Raw genomic sequence first — 22677 nt, 5'->3', positions numbered from 1 at the left:
CCAAGAGCCAATCAGGGGCGGTGATCAGAACGACTGAAAAAACTGCAGTTTAAATATTTGATTAAGGCTAACTCGTTTCAACGCCTACCCGGATGGGGTATATCCTGCGATTTACGAAACAGCTCCGGACTCGCCGACCCGTAGTCGTTCGGAGTGTGGCGGTGGTCTTCGAGCCCAGCGTTGGGCGCCAAAATGCGGTGTCCTGAAGCCCCCCCAGGGGGGACCCGGCCAGCAGGAATTAGCTGGAAAGGCTTCTCAGACAACCGCACTCCTATTTTGCTGAGTAGAAGAGCAACCACACCTGTAAAAAATCTGAAAGAGGTTAATAATAAAGACCCAAGGCAGCGTCTCACTGTTCAAGGGTCCCTTTATTGGGCTACAGCTCCTTCTTATATAATGAAGGAGAAGGGGGCAGTACAAAGGTGATGTCAGTCATACTTTTGGCGCGAAGGCCCATACAAGGCAAGAATATATTTCAGGTTTCAAGGAACAAAGAAAGTTAGGCATTCTCTAAATAAGGAAGTGGGCAGTGGGCTAGGTGACCTTCAAGTTATGCTGAACGTGCTGTTTCTATGGAAACCTCTAGTGTCCTTCAAGCTGCATTTTTAATTGCTTGATTATCAGGTGGTGCAAGATGTGCCTGCCTCAGTGATCTTGAACAGACAATGTAGCATACACTTATTGATAATAGCCTAGTTCACTCCGAAATGTGGTCTTAAGGAGTGAGGCCTAGTTTCTGATAACGGTACCGGACAGTGTTGCTCTCCTCCGGGCTAGAGTTAATTATATCTACAGTTGCACATTCCTTTCTCTATAGCTCAAAAACTTACAGCAAGACTGCAAAATAGCTTTTAGGTGAAAAGCTGGAATATGGCAGAAAGAACAGCAAAATGGCCTCAAACAAGTCAGTCCCCAACAAAATACCAGCTATTTCTTGAGATCCTATAATATCCAATCTATAGTCAAGTCACAAATTTCCATTTGCCCAGCATTTTATTCAAATCAAGACTCAAGCAAGGTCTGCCTGTGCATTGTACTTATATTTTTTATAAGGGTTTTCCCAGAAATATAAGAGTATAATAAAGGGGACCTGGGCCACTCCCAGTGATGGTTTGCTCTATTGTTCTCCAGGCCTACTAGCCCAATGCTTGGGCCTGGCCTTGTGGTGCTTAGCCCCCACCATATTCATACCTACTGGAGTTGGTGGGGACAGTATTCAGTGCCAGGATCATACTTAAAGTCCTGCAAAATGTTAGACTTCTGCTATACTACTTGAGCTATTTCCATAGCCCTGGGCATGAATTTTTGATATTTTAAGTCACTTATTTTTTATGGTTTATAAACTAGTCCATTTGCCCTGTAGCTATCCTGTTTCTCAAATTTGTCTTATAACCTATCTCTGATGTCATTTAACTTGTTCTTCTTTCTCCTTTATTTCTTAAAAAAAATGGGAGAGGGCTGATGCTCAGAGGACTGAATCTGGTTAGAGTTGTCATAGCTATATACAAGGCAAGTGCCTTATCTCGTACTGCTTCTCTGGCACCCTCTATTTCATTTTTGTTTTGGGGCCATACCTGCAATACTCAGGGGTTACTCCTGGCTCTGTACTTGGGAATTACTCCTGGCAGTGCTTGTGGGACTATATATGATGATAGTGATCAAATCTGGTTGGTCACATACAAGGCAAGCACTTTATTCACTATACTATCTCTGCAGCCTCAATTTTTTTTTTTTCCTTTTGGAAGGGGTTGGAACTCCCCTGATGGTGCTCAGGGTGTATTCCTGGCTTTGAATTTAGAAATCACTCCTGTAGGGCTCTGGGACTACCTGGAATGATGCTAGGGGATTGAACCCGAGTTGACCTCATGCAAAGCATGTGTCTTGCCTGCTGTGCCTTACCTTCTCCATTCCTCCCTCCCTCCCTCCCTCCCTCCCTCCCTCCCTCCCTCCCTCCCTCCCTCCCTCCCTCCCTCCCTCCTCCCTCCCTTCCTTCCTTCCTTCCTTCCTTCCTTCCTTCCTTCCTTCCTTCCCTTTATTTTCCTCTATTTCTTAACGCTGGAATTGCATGTATGGTTTGACTATATACAGATGACAGATTTTGGACCAGAATTTTTAATAGGTGGTATTTTCTGCTTCACGTTGATCATGTTAGAAGGCACTACTATCTAGAAGTCCCAATATTAGTGATGCTAAGACTGATCTTGAAAGAAAGACTAAGAGTTTTCTTGCAAGATAGGAATGCTAATAGAATTCTATGCTATTGGCAATGATCTTTGAGAGAGAAACCTTTTCATGCAAAAGGAAGATTTTCTGAAAGAATATTCTCCCTAGATATCTTAGGTAATTCCTAAGAATGTAATTTAGGTAAATTAGAAGAATGTCCAAAACCTTGTGGACAAATTGTGATGTCAAATGTGGCCAACTATCAAAACATCATCATCATATAGACATGAATTGGGGTAAAACGGTTAATTAACATAATGCACTTCTACTTAAATACATGTATGAGTATATTTTTAGACCTTTTGAAGGGGTAAAGCTACTCACACAGCCATCTGCCTCGTTAGTAAATTTCCTTCTGGTCACTCATGGTATGATCAGGCAAGTGAATTTTTGCAAGCCTGGTGTTATAAAGGGGAAAGGTAGTCATTAAAGTGAGGTGATTCTAATCAATCGAAGGGCCTGGGAAGTGTGGAAAGCTCATGTCAGAGCCAACTTCTTTCTTTCTTTGGACATAACTGAATAATTCCTAATTATGGCCCAATGGTTAGTCATACAAGGAGACCAGAACGAGTTCATAGAGGAGCTTTCTGTCAGGTTGGGACAGACCTGCATGTAGGTAAATTTAAGAAAGCCAGAACAGGCACAGGGAGTCATTTTGATCTCTATAAGGTCAGGAAAGGCTTCAAAAGCCAAAAAAAAATTACTTTAACTGGTGTGAAAGTTTGGGTGGGTATAACCTGCTATGAAAGGATAGAAAAGACATTACTTACATATGAATGTTGATGTACAGACAGAAAAACTTGGGACATCAAAGAGCCACAACTGAATTACACTGGACAAATTATTTGCTCTTCCTCTCTCCTTTCCTCTATTTGTAAAAAGGGGATAGTAATATTTACAGAGGAGAGAGGAGGAAATAAAGTGATGTGTGAAATGTTTGTTTCATCTCTTTAGCTATATTTATTTTATCTAAATATTTAAATAATATTATTTTAAAAAACTATTTGTTTTACTCCCTTTTTATAGATAAAGATACTGAATCGTAGGGAGTTGAATGCATGTTAAAGGTGACATAACTGGTGGGAAGCAGAGTTTGGACTTTTGCTCAAATCTCTCTTATTCTGAAACTATAAACTGTGAATCTGCTGTAAGTGCTCAGGACCTATTGTTACTAAATAAATGGTAGCTGATATTGTCTGATTGCTAAGGTTTCACACAACAGAAGGGAAGATTTGGTTACTGCTTTTGTTTGACAATTGCCACTGCTGATAGCCCTGCACTAGTACTGATTCTTTTTGGAAAGCCCTTATCACTTAAATCTAGATCAATATGTGTAGCACTTTTGTTTCAATTGGTTGATTTTTGGAAGTCCAGACTGGAAAGTAATTTTTATCTTAGGGTGAAAATTATTCTGAATAAATGCAGTTTCTGAGGAAGAAAGAGCTGTGTGGGTTCTGATTTTGTGGGGTGAACTTAAAGTCATGCTTCCACAGCTTACATGTTGACAGAGGTGAATGAGTGGGAGTAGCCAGGCATTAAAGGTCAGTGACCTCCATAATATTTGCTGTGAGAGTGCCCAGAAAGGACTTCTCATCAGCCATCCATAACTGAAGAATGAGCAATCCTGGGGCCAGAACAGTAGTATAGCAGGGTGTTTGCCTTGCACACGACCAACTTGAATTGAGTCTCTGGCATCCCTTATGGTCACCTGAGCACTGCCAGAAGTAATTCCTGAGTACAGAACCAAGAGTAATTCGAGATATGGCCCAAATCAAACAACAAGCAACAACAGCAACAACAACCAAAAATAATTAAATAAAAGGAATGAACAATTCTTCTTTCATTCACTTAGCACATAGTTACTGCTTTCTTCCTATGTGTCAGAAGCTTTTCTAGGCATGGCTGGTAGTAATGAAGAAATATGACAAGTTCCTATCTAAAATGTTTACATGTGGGCCAGAGCAATAGCACAGTGGGTAGGGTATTTGCCTAGCATATACTTGACCCAAGTTTAATCTCAGGCATCCCATATAGTCCCCTGAGTTTTCCAGGAGTAATTTCAGAGCACAGAGTTAGGAGTTACTCATGAGCACTGCTGGGTTTGGTCCAAGAAGCAAAAAAAAATTTTACATTTTTCAGTTAGAGGAGATATTCAATAATCTAATAATAATATCACTGCATACCTAATTACAAAACTCACATGACATGTCTTTTATGAGAGGGATAGCTATCAGAGATGTTTTTATGTTTTTACCAGGGAAGAGGAGGGCGGGCAAATATCTGGCTTCCAGTTTCCCCTTTGATTCTGGAGGCCAGCTCTTCCCAGGTATGGGGTTTGGGGAGTCCTCATGCCGGAGGCCTTCTCCCTAGCCTGGAGGGTGATGGGATGCTTGACAGGCCCCCATCCGTCCCTCTCTTTTTCCCTGGACTCCAGGCCTTCCCTGGGCGCCGGTCCAGGTGGGCTCTATAGGGGTCATCAGGCTTTCCCCCTACCTCTCCCTACAGTAATGGGAATGCGCTTTGGGATGAGGGCAGGTTGTTCTAGCACTGGTTTATGTTGGGACAGTCTCTGGAAATTTTTTCTCCTTGGTCTCCTATTGACAATATTGTATGCATATAGTTTATATATGCATAATATCCAACTTGTATTGTGACCTTGATACTGCCCTACAAAGCTCATATCTAATCTTTTACTGCCTCATCCCAACCCTTATTTCCCCCCATCTTCCCATGTAGGTGCAACTCATGACATGAAGCTCAACACATAGAGTGATGAGTGCAGTTTAGAGAAATAACTACACTGAAAACTATCATAACAATGTGAATGAATGAGGGAAATAGAAAGCCTGTCTTGAGTACAGGTATGGGTGGGGTGGGAAGGAGGGAGATCTGGGAAATTGGTGGTGGGAATCTTGCACTGGTGAAGGGGGGTGTTCTTTATATGACTTATTATACAACTACAGTCATATTTGTAATCATGATGTTTAAATAAAGATAATTAAAAAATTAAAAAAAAAGAAGAGCTTTGGATATTTTGACAAGGAATGAAATCTACCATACCAATGTATTACATCTCCAGTCTTATCAAATTTTAAACACTTTCCTCCCTATGTGCATAAATTCATATAAATGAGGTCTGGTTATGTACATGTGCACATTAATATAAATATATGCATATATATATTATCAGGTAGTTGAACCAGAAATAGTTGGAAGCTGTTGTAATGTCATTTCTTGAGAATTATAGAAGTGTGTTTTGTTTTATAGAATTTTTTTATTGTAAGAATTTATTCAAGAGACAAAATTGATTAACACATTGAGGTGAACTAACATAATATAGTAATATAACATAACATATAATATAATTATATAATATAATAATACATGTAAGTCAAAGAACATTTCTGATTAAAACACAATTTTTGATCATAATGGCTTACATTATGAGAGGCATTTTTAATTTTTTTTCTCACAAATCTTACACAGTGATAAAGGTACACAGTGACAATAAATGAGGGCCTTTCCATCACCAGTGTTGTCCTCCCTTCGTCCCTGTCCCAAGCATATATCCCTTTTCTCACTCCTTTATCCCCCAGAATGCTAGTGTAACTAAAAGCATATATGCAGTTCCAGATATTTTTACTAGTGATTTCTTAAAGGTGTAGAGTCAAAGGACTGTTGTAAAAACAAAGTTAGAGTGGCAATTATCGTTTGCATGGGCCCACCAAAGTATGGGGGTCATGGAAAGGAAAAACTTTGGCCTAAGTTCATGGAGACCCTACTCCTGAAGTTTCCTGACATAAGACCATTTCTAGGCTCCAGGCAAACTAGTTTGTCCAATCCCAGTCATTGTCTGTAGTGTCCATACAGTTATATTTTTCAAAGTCTCTGTTGTTGGTATCATGTTTCTGTACTGAAAATCCTGGAATCTATATATCCTACATTGAAGTCAGGATGGTGCGGAGCTGCATCTAATTTTAACTCACAATTGAAGGGCAATGCAGAAAGCCCTGTCCAGTACGCAGGTTGTTGTTGTTGTTTAAATCTTCTCAGTGTTAAGGGAAGACTCTTTTGAGTAAATCGATGTCAGAGCAGCACTAGGGTCTTCCCTGGTAGAGGATTGCTTCCAGGTGATGTCATAGACAACTTTGGATATTTCGAAGATGGCTTCCCTGGTTCAGGGGTGACTGGAAAATGCCCAAACCTCTGAGGCCTGTGCCAGGACATCATGTCAATGTTCAGGGTGTAAGGTTCCATTGCACCACAAGATTTGTGTGTTCCTATCTCTATTAGATAAGAACTTATTTGTATGTATATTATTTTCCATTTTAATATGCCCATGCAAACAAGGAATAATGCCACCTGGCGTTATCAACACATAAGGGGGCCGCAAGAACAAATCCAACAATCCCCGTGACCTAGTTCAAACATAAGCATTAAACTGAGGGACTCTTTCACCAAAATTCCTTATTGAACAGTTCACAAAGAGAAAAAAAGATAAAAAGTGGGGAAAATAATCTAACTTAAGACAGTGGACATAATTGTCACCATTTAAGAAAATTTGTGTGTTCCCATCTCTATAAGAATGTGTTTGTATATAATTTCCCATTTTAATGTGCCTATGCAAAGGAAGAACAGTATCACATGGCGAGATTGGAGCCTATGGGGATGCTAGAACAAGTCCAACAATCCAATTGACTTGGTTCTTATATTAACATTAAATGGAGGGACACTTCTACAAACTTCCTTGTTTAACAAATAACAAAGGGAAGGAAAGATAGAAAGGGACTCTTTCACCAAAATACCTTATTGAACAGTTCCCAAAGAGGAGATAAGATAAAAAGTAGGGAAAATAAACAATCTAACATAAGACAGTGGACTCAATTGTCACCGTTTATGGGAATTAATTAAAAACCTAGTATGGTATCAACCACAGTTACACAATGAGAAAAGGAAGAGGCCAAGAGGCCACTGTGAGTAAACAAGTAGGTAAAGAGTACTGGCCTCTTCCCAGCCTGAGAGTCCATCCTCTCATTTTTATTTTGAAAATATATGGTACCCCCACCTGAACTGGTCTCTTCCCAAACTGAGAGTCCATCCTCCCATTTTTATTTCAAATAAATATGATACACGCGGGAGCTAGTGCCCCCGTGCAGTTTTTGAAAAGGGAGACCAATGAGAGAAAAAAAAAAATACCAGTGGTTGTCACGACGTAATGTCCCTACATACATCAGTGCTGCATCGGCCTGCCATCCACCCCATGTGTCCCCCGCTTAGTGTCAGGAGAGAAAGGGAGAAAGCCTGAGGACCACGATAGAGTCCACCTGGGCTGGCAACCATGGAAAACCTGGAGTAGAAGGGGTAATAGGGGAATGGCTGGAGGCCTGCCAAGCCTCGAAGCACCCCCCAAGCTAGGGAAAATGCCTCCAGTATAGGGTGTCCCCTAACCCCATACCTGGGAAGAGCAGGCCTCCAGGATCAAAACACCGTAAGCCAGCTATCTGCCCGGCCCCTCCCTGTGCTCCTCCTCCCTAGGGTAGGGAGTCGGGGAAGCCTGGAGACCCCTAATAGAGTTCCCCCAGAACCCACAGCAGGCCACCCGAGGTGGCACTGTTTTATAGAATTTTATGACTTTTTCCCCACAACTTTAAAAATATGAAAATTTACCTGTGAGAAAATATAAATATAAATAATTCTTTTTGAATTGTCTCTAAGTAAGCTTGCTTGATTAATAGCATGAACTTTTTATTCTATGACCTGACTGCTTTATAAAAAGGTTAAATTAATTATGACTGCTACCTTCAAATAAATTAGTTTCTTTAGAACTTCCTTATTTGAAAACTACTGGCTAAAATAAATTCTTAAAACAAATATTCTAAAATTTTAGTTGTCTCTTTGGATTTATTCCAAGATTAATCATATTTCTTGTGCTTCATCTGGATTTATTCCAAGATTAATCATACTTTCTCGTGCATGTTAATTTTTTTATTTTGTAATTTGTGTAGATTGTCTATTATGGGAGACTTTGACTATATTTACAGGTTGTATACCTTGTTTTATTATAGTTTTTTGTTTGTTTGTTTCTTTCTTTCTTTCTTTTTTTTTTTTTTTTTGGTTTTTGGGCCACATTGACGCTCAGGGGTTACTCCTGGTTATGCGCTCAGAAATCGCCCCTAGCTTGGGGGGGACCATATGGGACACCGGGGGATCGAACCGTGGTCCGTCCTACGCTAGCACTTGCAAGGCAGACACCTTACCTCTAGCGCCACCTTCCCGGCCCCGTTTGTTTGTTTCTTTATTTTGATTTGTTTTCAGTGATGTCTAGTACTGTCAGAGCTTAGTCCTGACCAGGTCTTCAGAGGCAGCTCCTGATAGTGCTAGAGGGCCATGTTGTGGTAGGGTTTTTAACCCAGGGTTTCTGTTTGCAGAGCCTGTGTTTCTGCCTATGAGCAATTTCCTTGGCTTAGTATCTTCAATTGTATAGAAATTGTAATTTACACATAACTGACTTCATTAAAGTTTTAGAAAGTAGGGCTGATAAATATTGAATTCTAGAGTTTTAATTTTTTATTTATGTATTTATTTTGGTTATTTTTTTAGTTTTAGAAATTAAAACATATTTATTGAGGTCATTGTGAATTACAAGTCTTTCACAGTTGTATTTGTATTTGTTTTTAGTGACAGTGAATTAGGGCCATTCCCATCACCAGTGTTAACCTCCCCGCACCATTGTTCCCCACATTCATCCCAAACCTCCACCCTACTTTTAGAATTTTTTTTTCTTTTTATGACTGAAACCCAACTACAAACATGCTTGTAATCATGGTGCTTAAATAAAGTGTTAAAAAATTAATTTCTAGTGTTTTAAATTTTTATTTTTATACTGTTTTCCAGCATTTAGTGATTGGTACACATTTAAGAAACACAGGGATATACAAAACATTTTTAAAGTAAAATCATTTTCGTTCTATCCAAAACTTACTAATTTTTTTTGCTGTACACACATCTCTGTGTATATGTATATACATTTCTTCCTTTCTGTTCATTTTTTTCTTAACATACATTTTTAAAACTATATTTAAAATTTCATAGATTTTATCTAGTTTTTAGCATTAAATATTATTTGATAATAAAGAAATAGAACACAGTTTGCTAATGTTCTGGGAATCATATGCGGTGCTGAGGATTGAGTTCAGCTCAGCTACATGCAAAGCAGGTGCCTTAATCTAGTGCTATTTCACTAGCCAATAAAATAATTTTAAAAATCTGTCTAGAGGACTTTTGTTTTGGTTTGGTTTTGATTTTTGGTTTTTGGTTCACACCCAGTGGCACTCAGGAGTCACTTCTGATTCTGTGCTCAGAAATCGCTCCTGGCACACACGGGGGACCATATGGAATGCTGGGATTCGAACCATCATCCGTCCTGTATTGGCTGCGCGCAAGGCAAACACCCTACCGCTGTGCTATCTCTCTGCCCCCTAGAGTTTATTTTGGGAGCCACCTTGTTCTCTCTAAAAATGCTTATTTCTGCATGACATTTCAGTGACTGGACAGTCTTTTTCCCCAAAATTGGTCTAGGACTTCTTTTATTTTTAAATATGGTACAGCCAGCATGTTTTCTAGCTCAATTCTTATTTTCTATCAAATATTTTCTGGGCTCCCATGCTATTAATGAATCCAGAATACTGTACCTGAAAGCTCTTGCCTCTTTTTCCTTTCTGGGGTTCCCAGGTCTAGCCAAAATCTAGATGAGGGCCAGGCTGGCGATGAGTAGAAATATCTGTTTTGTTAATAGTTAACTCCTGAGAAGTAAGCAGAGCTTACATCCTCCCTCTCTCTCACAATACACTTTTAAAAAATTGCCTCTGCAGATGGTGTTTAGTTATTCACAGACTAATGAGCCTTGGCCTCCGGACCCAATAAAGCCAACATCCTTTCTCATGAAGAAGAGTGCCACTTCCTGAAGTCTTGGAGGACCTGCAGCCAGAAGCAAGCAGGTAAGGACCTTGAAGGCAGGGGCCAGGAAGCATAAGGAGACACATTTCTGCAGCTAACTCAGAGTGCTGGCATTTTTAGAGTCCAATGGGCTCAAGATCTGGCTATGCTATTTTCCTCATGTTTTGTTTATTTTGTTACTTATTTTATTAGTGGGAGTGGGGATGAGGATTGCCTATTTCTATACTTTCTTGCATCAATCAGAGTAGACTTTGAGGTTTCAGAATTAATGCCAGCAGCAGTTGCTTTGTGGCAAAGGTAGGCAGAAAAAGTATCACCATACACTTGAGATAAAGAAACTGGGAACCAGTACAGCACTAGTGAGAAGGGGAGTCCTCAGGTACAGAAAGCCAAGAGGAAAGGCTGTCCTGACTGGTGGACTAGGAGAGAAGACAGTGGTATGGAGGTGTGGAGTTCGACAAAGTCAGTCTGGGGTGTAACTGGAAAATTCAAAGCTTGGTGTATTTTCCCAAAGAATTTGTGAAGAATATGCTACTCTTTTCACTCTTGTGAGGCTGCTTGGATGCAATTTCTTCCTTTTTAATTCATTAGAGAAGATTTTAAGACTTGATGTATTAAGTATTCTTCAAGTGCTAATGTCAAGAAGTTCTAGCCAACAGTGAGTTGGGAGATTGTGAGCCTTCTGTGTTGTTAGATTTCATGAACCAAAGTGTCCGATAGTTTTGAAACCATGAAATGAGGCAGGACTCTAATTGTGTCTGTAGATTTGGGAAAACGGGCCCCCATTTTGAGCCCAAGTCCTTTTCTTTCAGACACTGTGATTTATAATGTTGATGCTGGCAAGGTTTTATGCAAAAATGCATTCCAACACCACACCCTCCATCAACTTTTTTTTTAGGAATCTCAACCTTGGAGAGTTGGTGATGGCTGAAAGCTGAGTACTGACTCCTAGGACAGTAAAGATGAATTCCTTCCTCCCACCTTTCACCATTTCCATTTTACTGATTTGCATAAAAGTCCCAGGGTCACCATTTCCAAATTACTTGTGCCACTTGCAGTTGATGTGCACTTATAATATCTCAGTTTCTTCAGCCATAAATGGAGCCATTCAGACATGGGCTATTTTTGACAGTGTTATTACTAGGTCTCGTAACAAACTTTTCTGTGCATAGGGCTTCTGAGAAGTATATCAATGACCCAGAATTGGGATTGTTCAGTGTATGGAGTTGTCTCTAGGGACTCTGATCCCTGTGTCCTGTTGGGTCAACACTGACTTTTCACTGCCTTTACCACAGACATCTGTCCTTGAGTACAAAGACCATGGACTTTTAGTCAGACAGACCTGGTTTGGAAACCTGGTGATTTTCTAGCTTGATTTTTCTTCATTTTTTCCTTGCTAAAGGGTAATTTGTTGTGTTGTGGTAAAGATAAAATGAGGTCTTACAGGTGCCTACTGTTTAGAAGGAAAGTGTTAGTTTTTCCCTCTAGCTCCTCTAGGTCTTTAGCTATACTTCATTTGGGGCCTGGGGAAACTGAGTTCTTTAGTTTTCTGACTTGAGACAGCCAGCCTTCTCCCCCATTTCATTGACCTTATGTTTGAACTTGCCTCCTTCTGTGTTTATTACATCATTTCTGGAACTTCATGAGTCCTGGAGAAAAAATTCATTTTTCCTGGTGTCATTGGTTGGGGTGGTAGGAAGAATTGCTTGGTTTCTTCTGATGGAAGTTACTTATATCAGAGTCTCAGATAAAAGACCTAAAACTTACGTGATCCAAGGCTAGCACTTATTTTGCCATTGTTCGCTATTCTGTTGCACCACCACATTGGCCTCAGGCTGAGAGGCTGCTCTCTGCTTTCTTTTCAGAACACCTCCTATACCTTTTTATTCATCTAATTCAAACTCTCCTGCCCCACCTCATCCTTGTTCCCCTGCAGTTCTCTGTGAGTAAGTTAGGGCACAGTAATATTGATTGGTAAAAACTATGTATTTGGTTTATTTAGTTGACCAATATATATATATTGGTCAACTAAATATATATATATATATATATATATATATATATATATATATATATATATATATATATATATATATATTGGTTTTTGGGTCATACCCAGCAGCGCTCAGGGGTTACTCCTAGCTCTGTGCTCAGAAATCGCTCCTGGTAGGCTCAGGGGACCATATGAGATGCTGGGATTTGAACCACCATCCTTCTGTATGCAAGGCAAACACCCTACCTCCATGCTATCTCTCCAGCCCACAAAATATATTTTTCATTTATTTTGTCTTCAGCCAAGTTCTTAACTCACATTTCCCCAAGTCATGATTATTTCCTAAATTTTAAGAGTGATAAATGTGTCTTTTTGTTTTGTTTTGTTTTGTCTGGACCAAACCCAGCAGTAGCCAGGGGTTACTCCTGGCTCTGCACTCAAAAATCACCCCTGGCAGGCTCAGGGACCATATAGGATGCTGGGAATCAAACCTAGGTTGGCTGCCAGCAAGGCAAATGCCCTACCGCTATGCTATCACTCCAACCCCCATTTTAAATATATCTTTTGTTATGAAAACAGAAGTGACTTCAGAAGAATCTAAGAATGGGGTCTTACTGCCCTGAGCTGCATTTTATAACCTTTTTTCAACTGTGGCTACTTTTCTTTTTTCCAAACCTGGTTCCCTTATTTTCTTCCTGTGGACCTCATATCCCATTGGTTGGTCTCCTGTTCTTCTTGCCAGAGCTTTCCCATTTAATCTGGCTCACTTGGAATGTCTGAGGATCCATAGAGGATTCATATAGAGAATCATATAGAGAATCCATGTAGAGAATCAGCGTTGTGATTAGAAAGTTGGCACCATTAGTCCCATTGCAATCTCACTGTCTGGGCTAGAGTGAGGGATTAAGTCTAAAGATTTAGTTCATTACTAATGGGCAATTCTCAAATTAGCAATGCTTATGTAATAGTCTCCATAAAAAAATAAAAATCAAGAGGAGGAATTTGGAAAGTTTCTGGGTTGTTGAATATGTAGAGTGCTAGTAAGAATGGTATAAATGGGAGGAGGTGGAAACTTCAACCCTTTTTCCATACCTAACTCTCTGTGTGTCTTACATTTGTGGGTTATCAGGAGCCCATTTAGACACTGATGCATAATCTATGAAAGTTAAGTGCAGAGAGGTTAAGTGACTTGCCGAGGTCACCAAAAGGTGAAGATTCAAGTACTTATCCTTGATATTCTTAGAAATAGTTTCCATTGGAAGTGGAATCTCTCTACTAGTAGAAAAATTTTGGGCTGAATGTTTAGAATCACAGTGGTAGGTAAATAAGTTTAGTTGCTTAGAAGTGAATTTAATGCTCTCCAAAATATACAGACATTGTTTGAGTTCAAAGTACTACCATCTTCCTTTCAGTTACACAATAAATTCTGGGAAAATGAAGTAGAACTTTTACCAGATACATAAAGAGATCTGTTAGGCCCTATTTTCTTAGTAAACTTCATTTTCTAGAACTTTCAATATTTCAGTCTATTTCAGTGTCAAGGAGGGAAGCATAAATCCTGGAATCTATTTTCTTGGATTTGAACCTCAGAGTTATTTGTTCTTCCTACTCTCTACCACTGTGATCCTAACCACTTTGACCTTGCAGTCTATAAAAATGGATATTATACCTGCTTTATGATTGGCAAGGAAAGGTCCATTACACAGACCAAAAGATATCTTTTTTTTTTTTATTATTGTCTGGAGTTGTGTGGTCCCATGGTTCTAGCTGTGGTGAATTTGCACAAAATGACATCTTGGCTTGCTTTCTGTTTTCTTTTCCTTATTTGTTCCTCTGCCTGTGCTCTAACTAAGCTCTCCTTCCTTTACCATGAAAGCATAGATGCTTATCACTTAGTAGTGTTCTTATAAAGCTGAATGCTACAAAGTGAAGAAGCTAGTGCTTTTCATTTGCAGGAAGGAGACCAACATTGAAGTCATCAGGGAAAGGTAATTCACAAATCTTTGGCATTATCTATGGTAAAAGGTCTCTTTCTGCCCCTTTAAAAGAGTGTTAAGCCCCTTAGTAATTTATGAAGTGTGAGTTCCGATGTTGTAGATGACAGACTCACTCTTTTTTCTTGTAGTGTAGAGGCTGGAAATGACATGACCTTCAATTTTGATTTAGTGTGACTTTTATTTTGACTTTATTTTTAATTTCTGGTAAATTTTTTTTTTTACAGTTTTTAATCTTGGGTCTTTGGCTTCTTCTTCTAACTGCCCCAAGCCCCTGACAGGCAGTTGGGTGGAACCTCAGGCCAGAAGCAGCCTGGAGATGAGGAGGACCCAAGCTCACTTGGCTCTTTGAGCCCACCTAACAGAAAAAGACATTTTTTTAGGAAAAAAGTCAGATACAAGGAAATTGGTCAGGAAGAGTGCTAGACAAATGCGAAATAAAAAGTTTGGCTTTGAGTCCCGACATTGAGTTTAAGTTTAATTCTGAGTTCTTGTGTTTTATAGTATCTAGGAATAGTAGATATAAGCTGTTAGCTTAGAATAATATAGTTAGCAAGAAACTAGTTTTTTCCTCTTACAAAGTTTGTGCTTTCCCTTTTTCATATAGCTTAGAAAAACCCCTCCTTGCCTTTAAAGTTTTTTTTTCCCCAGCAAGTTATTTCAGAACCCTTGACAGGCAGGCAGAACCTCACTGCCCATGGGGACCCCAGTCTAGCTTATTAACTGGCCTAAGGAGATAAGAAACACTCCTGCTCACTTGATGCGTACTGAGGAAATAACAGGACCTTTAAGAAAGAAATCAAAAAGACATCTGGGCACTTTAAAACATAACTTACTAAGAGTGAAACATTAGGTCAAAAGTAGTTATGAGTCAAGAACATGCTAAATTTGTTTTTGTCACTTGCTAGCTAAAAAGTTTTTACAGCCCAGAGTGACACCTCCACCCTAGTACATGATAAGACACTCTGGCATCAAGCAGAAAAAGCAAACTCTGAAATAGTTTCAAAAGGAAACCAAGGCACTATGAAATACAGCATAACTAATAGGAGGGTGATCTAGAAAATATAAAAATTGTTAAAACTAACGCTGATCTTGCTTCTGTCACTAGCTTGCTAGGAGATTTATCTTTAACAAAATAACTTCATGACCTCCCCCACTGTAAAGACCACAACCTAGAGTGACAACTCCACTATGAAATACAGCATAACCAATAGGAGGGTGATACAGAAAATACAAAAATTGTTAAAAACTAACGCTGATCTTGCTTCTGTCACTAGCTTGCTAGGAGATTTATCTTTAACAAAATAACTTCATGACTTCCCCCACAGTAAAGACCACAACCTAGAGTGACAACTCCACCCTGGCACAGGGAACCTCCAGTCCTGCCAGCCCTGCCAGCAAAGGACATTCCCCAAGCCAAATTAGTACACACTTAGGGACCACCTGGCAGAGCTACCTTTATCAAGAAAAACATCAGGCTGAGGGTGGAACACATGTGAGGTCATGAAGGGACAGGATTTACGCCATTTTCTAAGATTGGTAAATTTCAAACTCATAAAATTTGTACAACCTATGAAATGCTTTGACCTGTTTGCTAATTACCATGTAAAACTCCTTAAAAACTTATGTGAGGAATAGCTCAGGGTCTAACTAAAGACCAAAAATTCCTGCTGCGTCAGGTGGCTGTGAGTGGACCGGAACGTTCCATGATTGAATAAACCATGTGTGATTGCATCCTCCAAGGTTTGTGTCTCCTCAGTTGGACAGTGAGCTTTCCTCGGACCCTGGGCATTCCTAATCCTTTTGGACTTACCCCCCAGGTTCGAGCATCTCCAACCCCGGACCCCAACCCAAGTCTAGGCCAGCTTTTGTCACTTTTAAAGCCTGCCTAGCTTTATTTAACCAGTAGTGTGGGGCTCTAAAACCCAGTGAAGTGTAAGCTGTGGGCTTTGACTTCTAGAGACACTCAAACTCTTGTTAGGAAGCTGACACAAGACAGCATGAATCAAAATCTCTGGCCACTAAAAGGAAAGGTGTAAAAATACACAACATCTTAGAGGGAGAAGGAAATGTCTGAAGCCCAAACTAAGGATACACCTTTTTGAGAGTTGCAAAAGTTTACAGACCTGACAGGATGTAGAAACCAGTCTGGAATTTAAGCTTCGTCATTCATTCATTCATTCATTGCTCAGCACACAGCTCATTTTTTTTGCTAATTACTAAATTTAGATTTTAAAAACAAAAACAAGAAACAAACATTATTTCTTTGCTTTGTCTCACTTCTTTTAGGACTGTTTTTCTGCTCAGAACAGAGTGTCTTTTTCGAATCCGCCCTTCATTATGATTCACACCAACTTGAAGAAAAAGTTCAGCTGCATTGTGCTGGTCTGTCTCTTATTTGGGATTATATGTGTATGGAAAGAGATGAAGAAAGGGGATGGCTATAATTCTCTTCAGTTGCAAACCAAGGAATTCCAGGCCTTGAAGAGTCTGCAGAAGCAGAGTGTGGGCTCTGTTTCCCAGTCTGTGTCTTCAAGCAGCATTCAGGACCCTTTCAGGGGCAAGCAAGACCTCAGCAGGCTCAGGGGTCCATCTAAGACCACGCTAGAGAACTCCCACCTGGTGTGGAACAAGGAGAGCTCTTCCAGAAACCTTATCCCTAGGCTGCAGAAGATCTGGAAGAATTATCTGAAAATGAATAAGTACAAAGTGTCCTACAAGGGGCCAGGGCCAGGTGTCAAGTTCAGTGCAGAAGCCCTAAGCTGCCACCTTCGGAACCAAGTGAATGTCTCCATGGTGGAAGCCTCAGATTTTCCCTTCAACACCTCTGAATGGGAGGGCTTCCTCCCCAAGGAGAACTTTAGGACCAAGACTGGGCTATGGGGCCGGTGTGCTGTTGTCTCATCAGCAGGATCTCTGAAGTCCTCCCAACTGGGCCAAGAAATAGGTGGGTTCAGGGGTTTTAAAGTTGATACCTCAACAGTCAGTGCTCAGTTAGAGTAGCTGGGCATCTATTGGGAGTGGAGAGTAGAAATCCGAATTTGGCTCTGTAACCTTGAGGAGTGAGTTTCGGGGCACTGTGATTCAGAGGGACATTGGGGAACAGCTGAAATGATGGAGACCCAGGTTTGCAACATTTTTATTGATTACATAGATCGTTTTTAAGTCTTTTAGAAATATTGGTTTGCTGGTTCTACAGAAAATTTTAATTGACAAGACTATTCTTGTTACTGATAAACAAAACACTAATTTGAAAGCATTAAAGCATACACTTTGACTTTACCCTTAGGTCTGGATATTTGTGGTTTTACTGATTGAAGACCATCTGTGTCTTTGTTTTGTTTTGGGAGTCACAACCAATAGTGCTCAGAGCTTACTCTGCACTCAAGGGTCACTCCTGGTGGTGTTTGAGGGACTATGTGGGATGCCTGGGTTGGCCTCCAACAGAACAAGCACCCTACCTGCTATACTATCTCATTATGCCCCTCCAATGTTGTTTTGGATCTCAACTAGCTTCATCATCTTCAGCTTTTGTCTTAGAAAAGAATTAATTACAAAAGGAATTTCTGCCCTTGGGAACTGTGAACCAGTTTTAGGAGATTCATGAATCCCTAATTAAGATTAGTGTGTCTAATATGTATGCATGTGGCCTGTGCATTTTCCCAAGAGTGTCCATAGCTTTCATCAGATACTCAGACAGTTTTTCACTATACCTTATTAAGGATAAAACTCATTAGAGAGAAGATATCGATTTTATTTTCTTGACATAACATATATTTAAAAGATAGAAAACATAGATACTAAAAAGAGCATTCAAAGGACTGAGACACATGTGTATGCGGAAGCCCTGGGTTCAATCCCTGCCAATCCATGGTCTCCAGAACAGGGCTAAGTATACTCCTTTCCACCCCAAGCAGAAGATGTGTCTATATTTGTAAATAAGTGAATAACACAGAGGTTTCTATTTGCATAAGGCTTGTTTAGGCCCTTATTTTATGAGCATGTGTTTCTGGGTGATTGGGAAATGAATAAGGCTAAAGGAAGCCAGGCACAGGAAGACTTGCTCTGCTGCGAGGCTCCGGAAGGTGCCAGAGCAGGTGAGGTCATGTGTCTCATTTTTTATTTCCTTCATATATCTGCCAGGAAAAGTAGCCTGAAACTAAGCACAGGCTCTCAAAAGAGGAAAAGTAGATCCAAGTTGGATTTTCTAGAGCAGAAAGAAGTCGTGAGGTCATATTTGTACCTTTCCAAATAGGCATCACTTCTAGCAGGGGTTGCCAAGTGACTAATGGCACCCCAAGTTTTGCTTTGACTTTCTTGGCTTCTTTTGGACCTTGTGTTCTAGAAACTAAGTGCAGTTGGTTTGTGTGTGTGTGTGTGTGTGTGTGTGTGTGTGTGTGTGTGTGTGTGTGTGTTTAATACTGAATTGAATTTTTTTCTTTTTCTCTTTGGCTCTAAAATGTCACTTTTTGCGTCAAGTTATTGTCTATCTAGCTGTAATTGTGTTGCTTGAGGCAGAGTCTGACACTTCTCTGACATGGGACCACAATTTTCATTTCACCCTACTGTAGAGTATTTTTAATAAGCATTAAAGTAATCTTTTACTAAAAATGGCAATTATAATTTCAAATATAATTTTTCCATGGAAGGACTTTGATCTTGAGAGGCATTTACATATTAGGTCAGTTGTTCTGCATTTATTCTTTTCAAAAATTTTTTTTATTGAATCACTGTGAATTACAAAGTTGCAAAGATATTTATGACTGAATTTTAGGCGTACAATGTTCCAATACCAATCTCTCCACTAGTGAAGAGAATTTTCCTCTCACTAGTGAATTTACCTCCCACTTCTCATATCCCCAGCCTGCTTTTGTGGCTTCTGCCTTTAATTTTTGCCTATACTTCATTATAACACATTTTTATTATTTATTTTTTGAGATAAGAAGTTCTAGGATATTCTCTTTTAGTAACTTTCAAGTGCATAATACCCTACTGAGCATTGATTTTTAGAACTAATGTTTTGCTTTTTCTCTTTTGGTTCTTGGGTTGCCCCTAGCAGTGCTCAGGGCTTACTCCTCCCTCTGTGCTTAGGGATTACTCCTGGTGGTATTCAGGGAACTATATGGATGCCAGGGACTGAACATGGGTGAGCTGCATGCAAGAGAAATACCTACTGTACAGCTCCTGTTCTACCTTGTAACATAGTATTCTATTGTTTAGCATAACAATATATTGAGCCATTTATTTATCCATCTATGGATTCTTCAAAAAATATAGTCAGTAACTTAGACTACAAAGAAGAAAGGGAAGGGAAAAACCCCTTGAATTTAGACCTCTTACTATTAGGCAGCAATCTTCCTCCAAAGAGGAAATGTCCATAAGAATGAGACAGAAGACAAAAGTAGGGCATATTTTATAACTTTTTTTAATCTAGTGCAAAATTGTTAACCAGAAAAACTGTAGTAATGTTCTGTCTTTTTGTCATCTCCACAAACTAACAAGTGGTATGTATCATCATTTTTTTATATTTATACATGTAAAATATCAGCACTTTTGGAATTCTCATTTATATGATAAAATATTTAAAAAATATTTCCCCCATTGCAGTAAACCTTATATGTACCTGCCATGTGCTAAAATGCCTGCAGTAATACAGCCAGGTAAGGCTCAATCATTCTATTTTATTTATGAGCTAGATGCTTCAGCTCCAAAGCTTATATAATGGGTCAATAGCTGGAGAGGAAAATGAGCAGGCTGGGACTTGAAACTGGTTTTTTTTGTTTGTTTTTTTTTGTTTGTTTGTTTGTTTTTAATTATGAGAACAATGGTGCAAAGAGGACAAGGTAAAGTTACAGTGAAAGGACAATTGCCCATAAACAGAGTTCTCAGAAGAAATCCCCTTGCTGACGCCTAAATATTGAACTTACAGTCAAAAAAACATTAAGAAAAATAAGGCAGAACCCATGTACAATTACTTTGTCCACAAGTCCCCAGATTGTAGTACATTATAACATATCTTAGCAGTACACAAAGCAACCTAAAACCATGAGATTTATGTGACTCCTTAACATTGAAGGCATAATATTTTTTATATATTCATGTACATACATATTAGTTTAAGTTAACATCAAAAATTCAAGAGTTGTTTTTTTTTTTTTAAGGGTTAGTCAAAAGGGCACAGTAAAAACGGTGTTAGAGGGCCCAGAGAGATAGCACAGCGGCGTTTGCCTTGCAAGCAGCTGATCCCGGACCAAAGGTGGTTGGTTCGAATCCCGGTGTCCCATATGGTCCCCCATGCCTGCCAGAAGCAATTTCTGAGCAGACAGCCAGGAGTAACCCCTGAGCACTGCCGGGTGTGTCCCAAAAACCAAAAAAAAAAAAACCAAACCCCCCCCCAAATCAAAAAAACGGTGTTAGAGTGGCAAATATTGTTTGCATAGGCCCACCAAAATATGGGGGTAATAGAAAGGAATAGCCTTGGTCTAAATATAAGGAGACCACTACCCCTGAAGTTTCCTGGCATAAGACCAACTCTAGGCTCCAGGCAAACTAGTTTATTCAATCCAAGTCATTGTCTGTAGTGCCAATACAGTTTTATTTTTCACACAGTCCTATTGTTGGCATAAGGTTTCTGTATTAAAGATCCTGGAATCTGCACATCCTACGTTGAAGTCAGGCTGGTGTGGAGTATCCTTTAGTTTCACCTCACAATTAAGGGGCAATACAGGAAGCCCTGTCCAGTAAGCAGGTCATTGTTGTTGTTAAGTCTTCTCAGTGTTAAGGGAAGTCTCTTTTGAGTAGATCAATGTCAAAGCAGCTGTAGGGTCTTTCCTGGTAGAAGATTGCCTCCAGGTGATGTTATAGACAACCTTGGATGTTTTGTAGATGTCTTCTCTAGATCAGGGGTGAATGGAGAATGCCCATTCTTCTGAGGCCTGTGCCAGGTCTTTATGTCAATGTTCAGGGTGTAAGGTCCCATTGCATTACAAGATTTGTGTGTTCCCATCTCTATTAGATAAGAACTTATTTGTTTGTATAGTATTTTCCCGTTTTAGTGTGCCTAAGCAAACAAAAAATAAAGCCATGTGGCATTATCAGAGTATATGGGGACGTAAGAACATGTCCAACAATACCCATGACTTGGATCAAACATAAGCATTAAACTGAGGGATTCTTTCACACCAAATTCCATATTGAGCAGTTCACAAAGAGAAGATAAAAAAGGGGTGGGGGTCGTCACTGTATAAGAAAATATTCAGCAAAAGTTATAGCCATGAAAGAAAGCACCCATGAAATGTTGAAAAGACATACGTGTCCTTTTTATGCCTTTTGGAATACTTGAGTGGGTGTTAACTCCAGGGCACCACTTTGGTCTGTGACTTAGGACTCTGCAGTACTTGAGTTAAAAAGGGTAAATGAGGAGTAATGATGATAGGGGTTAAGGAAGTTAAAGAGAAAAATGATCTTTTGTAGGGGTGTGCAAAAGGGCAGAGTACAAAATGGACATTCTGCACACATAAAAACATAATTCAATGATAGTGAGTACTATTAATGTATCTTGTGCGCGATTTTGAAAATATAGACTGGAAAGAGATTACCAGTGACTGCTTCAAGAAGCTGGGAGGCCGGAAGTTCAGAGCCCCACCCAGACCCTCCCTAAGGAGCCGAATGGATAATGGGGGAATGCCTAGGGTACCTTCAAGCTCCGCCAAGGGACCCAACTCGCTGGCTTTCCCAGGCATGTGGCCCGGGGAAGCCCTGGAGATCTGGAGCAAGGCGGTAGAGGGGTGTTGGGGTTACCCATGTCCCGCACCCCCCTTAGACCTGGTTAAGAAGGCCTCTGGCATAGCTGTGGCCTGCCGAACCCCATGCTGCTAGACTCCCGGCCTGAAACTGGTTATTTGACTCAACAGTTCCCACACTTATGCTTTATGCTCTTAAACATTTTAATTATAACTTTATTATAAAAGTCAATATAGCTGCTGAAGGGATAGCACAGTGGATTGAGTGTTTGCCTTGCACACAGCTGACCCAAGTTCGATCCTCGGCATCACATATAGTTTCTCAAGTCTGCCATAAGTGATTTCTGAGCAGAGCCAGGATAGCCCCTGAGTGCCACCAAGTGTGCCCCTCCAAAAAGGTCAATATAATGTATTTTTATCCCTTGTTAGGTTAAAAAAAAGTCCTGAGGTGATGATCTCACTCATCTGTGGTATATAGAGAAAGAAAACAAGAGAACAGACACTATTGATCAATGACAAATCTTTGGCTTTTGATTGTGGTTCTGCAGCTACCAAGCAATGGAAGGAAAGGGGGAGAAAAGTAAAGAGGAGGAGGGTGAATTAGAAATGCCATAAAGAAAATGGATATGTCTAAAAGACTTGAAGCACCTACTTAGCAAATTTGAGACCAAGTTCAATCATCAGCAACACATAGACTTCCTTTTTTCCCCCCCTATTTTATTTTTTTCCTTTTATTTAAACACTGTGCACTGTGGTTATAGAGTTGTTC

The 22677-nt window shown here is 39.8% G+C and overlaps 1 protein-coding gene across 4 annotated transcripts in view; it reads left to right on the top strand.

Moving 5' to 3' along the window:
- Positions 1 to 22677, top strand: part of ST6GAL1 (ST6 beta-galactoside alpha-2,6-sialyltransferase 1) — a 179796-nt gene that overhangs the window by 133232 nt on the left and 23887 nt on the right. For 3 of the 4 annotated variants that reach the window (XM_049775739.1, XM_049775738.1, XM_049775740.1), the window contains 2 exons: positions 10095 to 10220; positions 16456 to 17113. In XM_049775739.1, coding sequence (XP_049631696.1) covers positions 16507 to 17113 — 607 coding nt within the window. In that variant the 5' untranslated portion in view covers positions 10095 to 10220; positions 16456 to 16506. The remainder of the gene's footprint in view (positions 1 to 10094; positions 10221 to 16455; positions 17114 to 22677) is intronic. The other variant, XM_049775741.1, reaches the window with a different exon arrangement.

This window comes from Suncus etruscus, chromosome 6 (genome assembly GCF_024139225.1).
Source record: "Suncus etruscus isolate mSunEtr1 chromosome 6, mSunEtr1.pri.cur, whole genome shotgun sequence".
Classification (NCBI taxonomy): Eukaryota; Metazoa; Chordata; class Mammalia; order Eulipotyphla; family Soricidae; genus Suncus; species Suncus etruscus.
The sequence above is the reverse complement of the archived record's forward strand: the minus strand, read 5'-3'. Positions and strand labels throughout refer to the sequence as shown.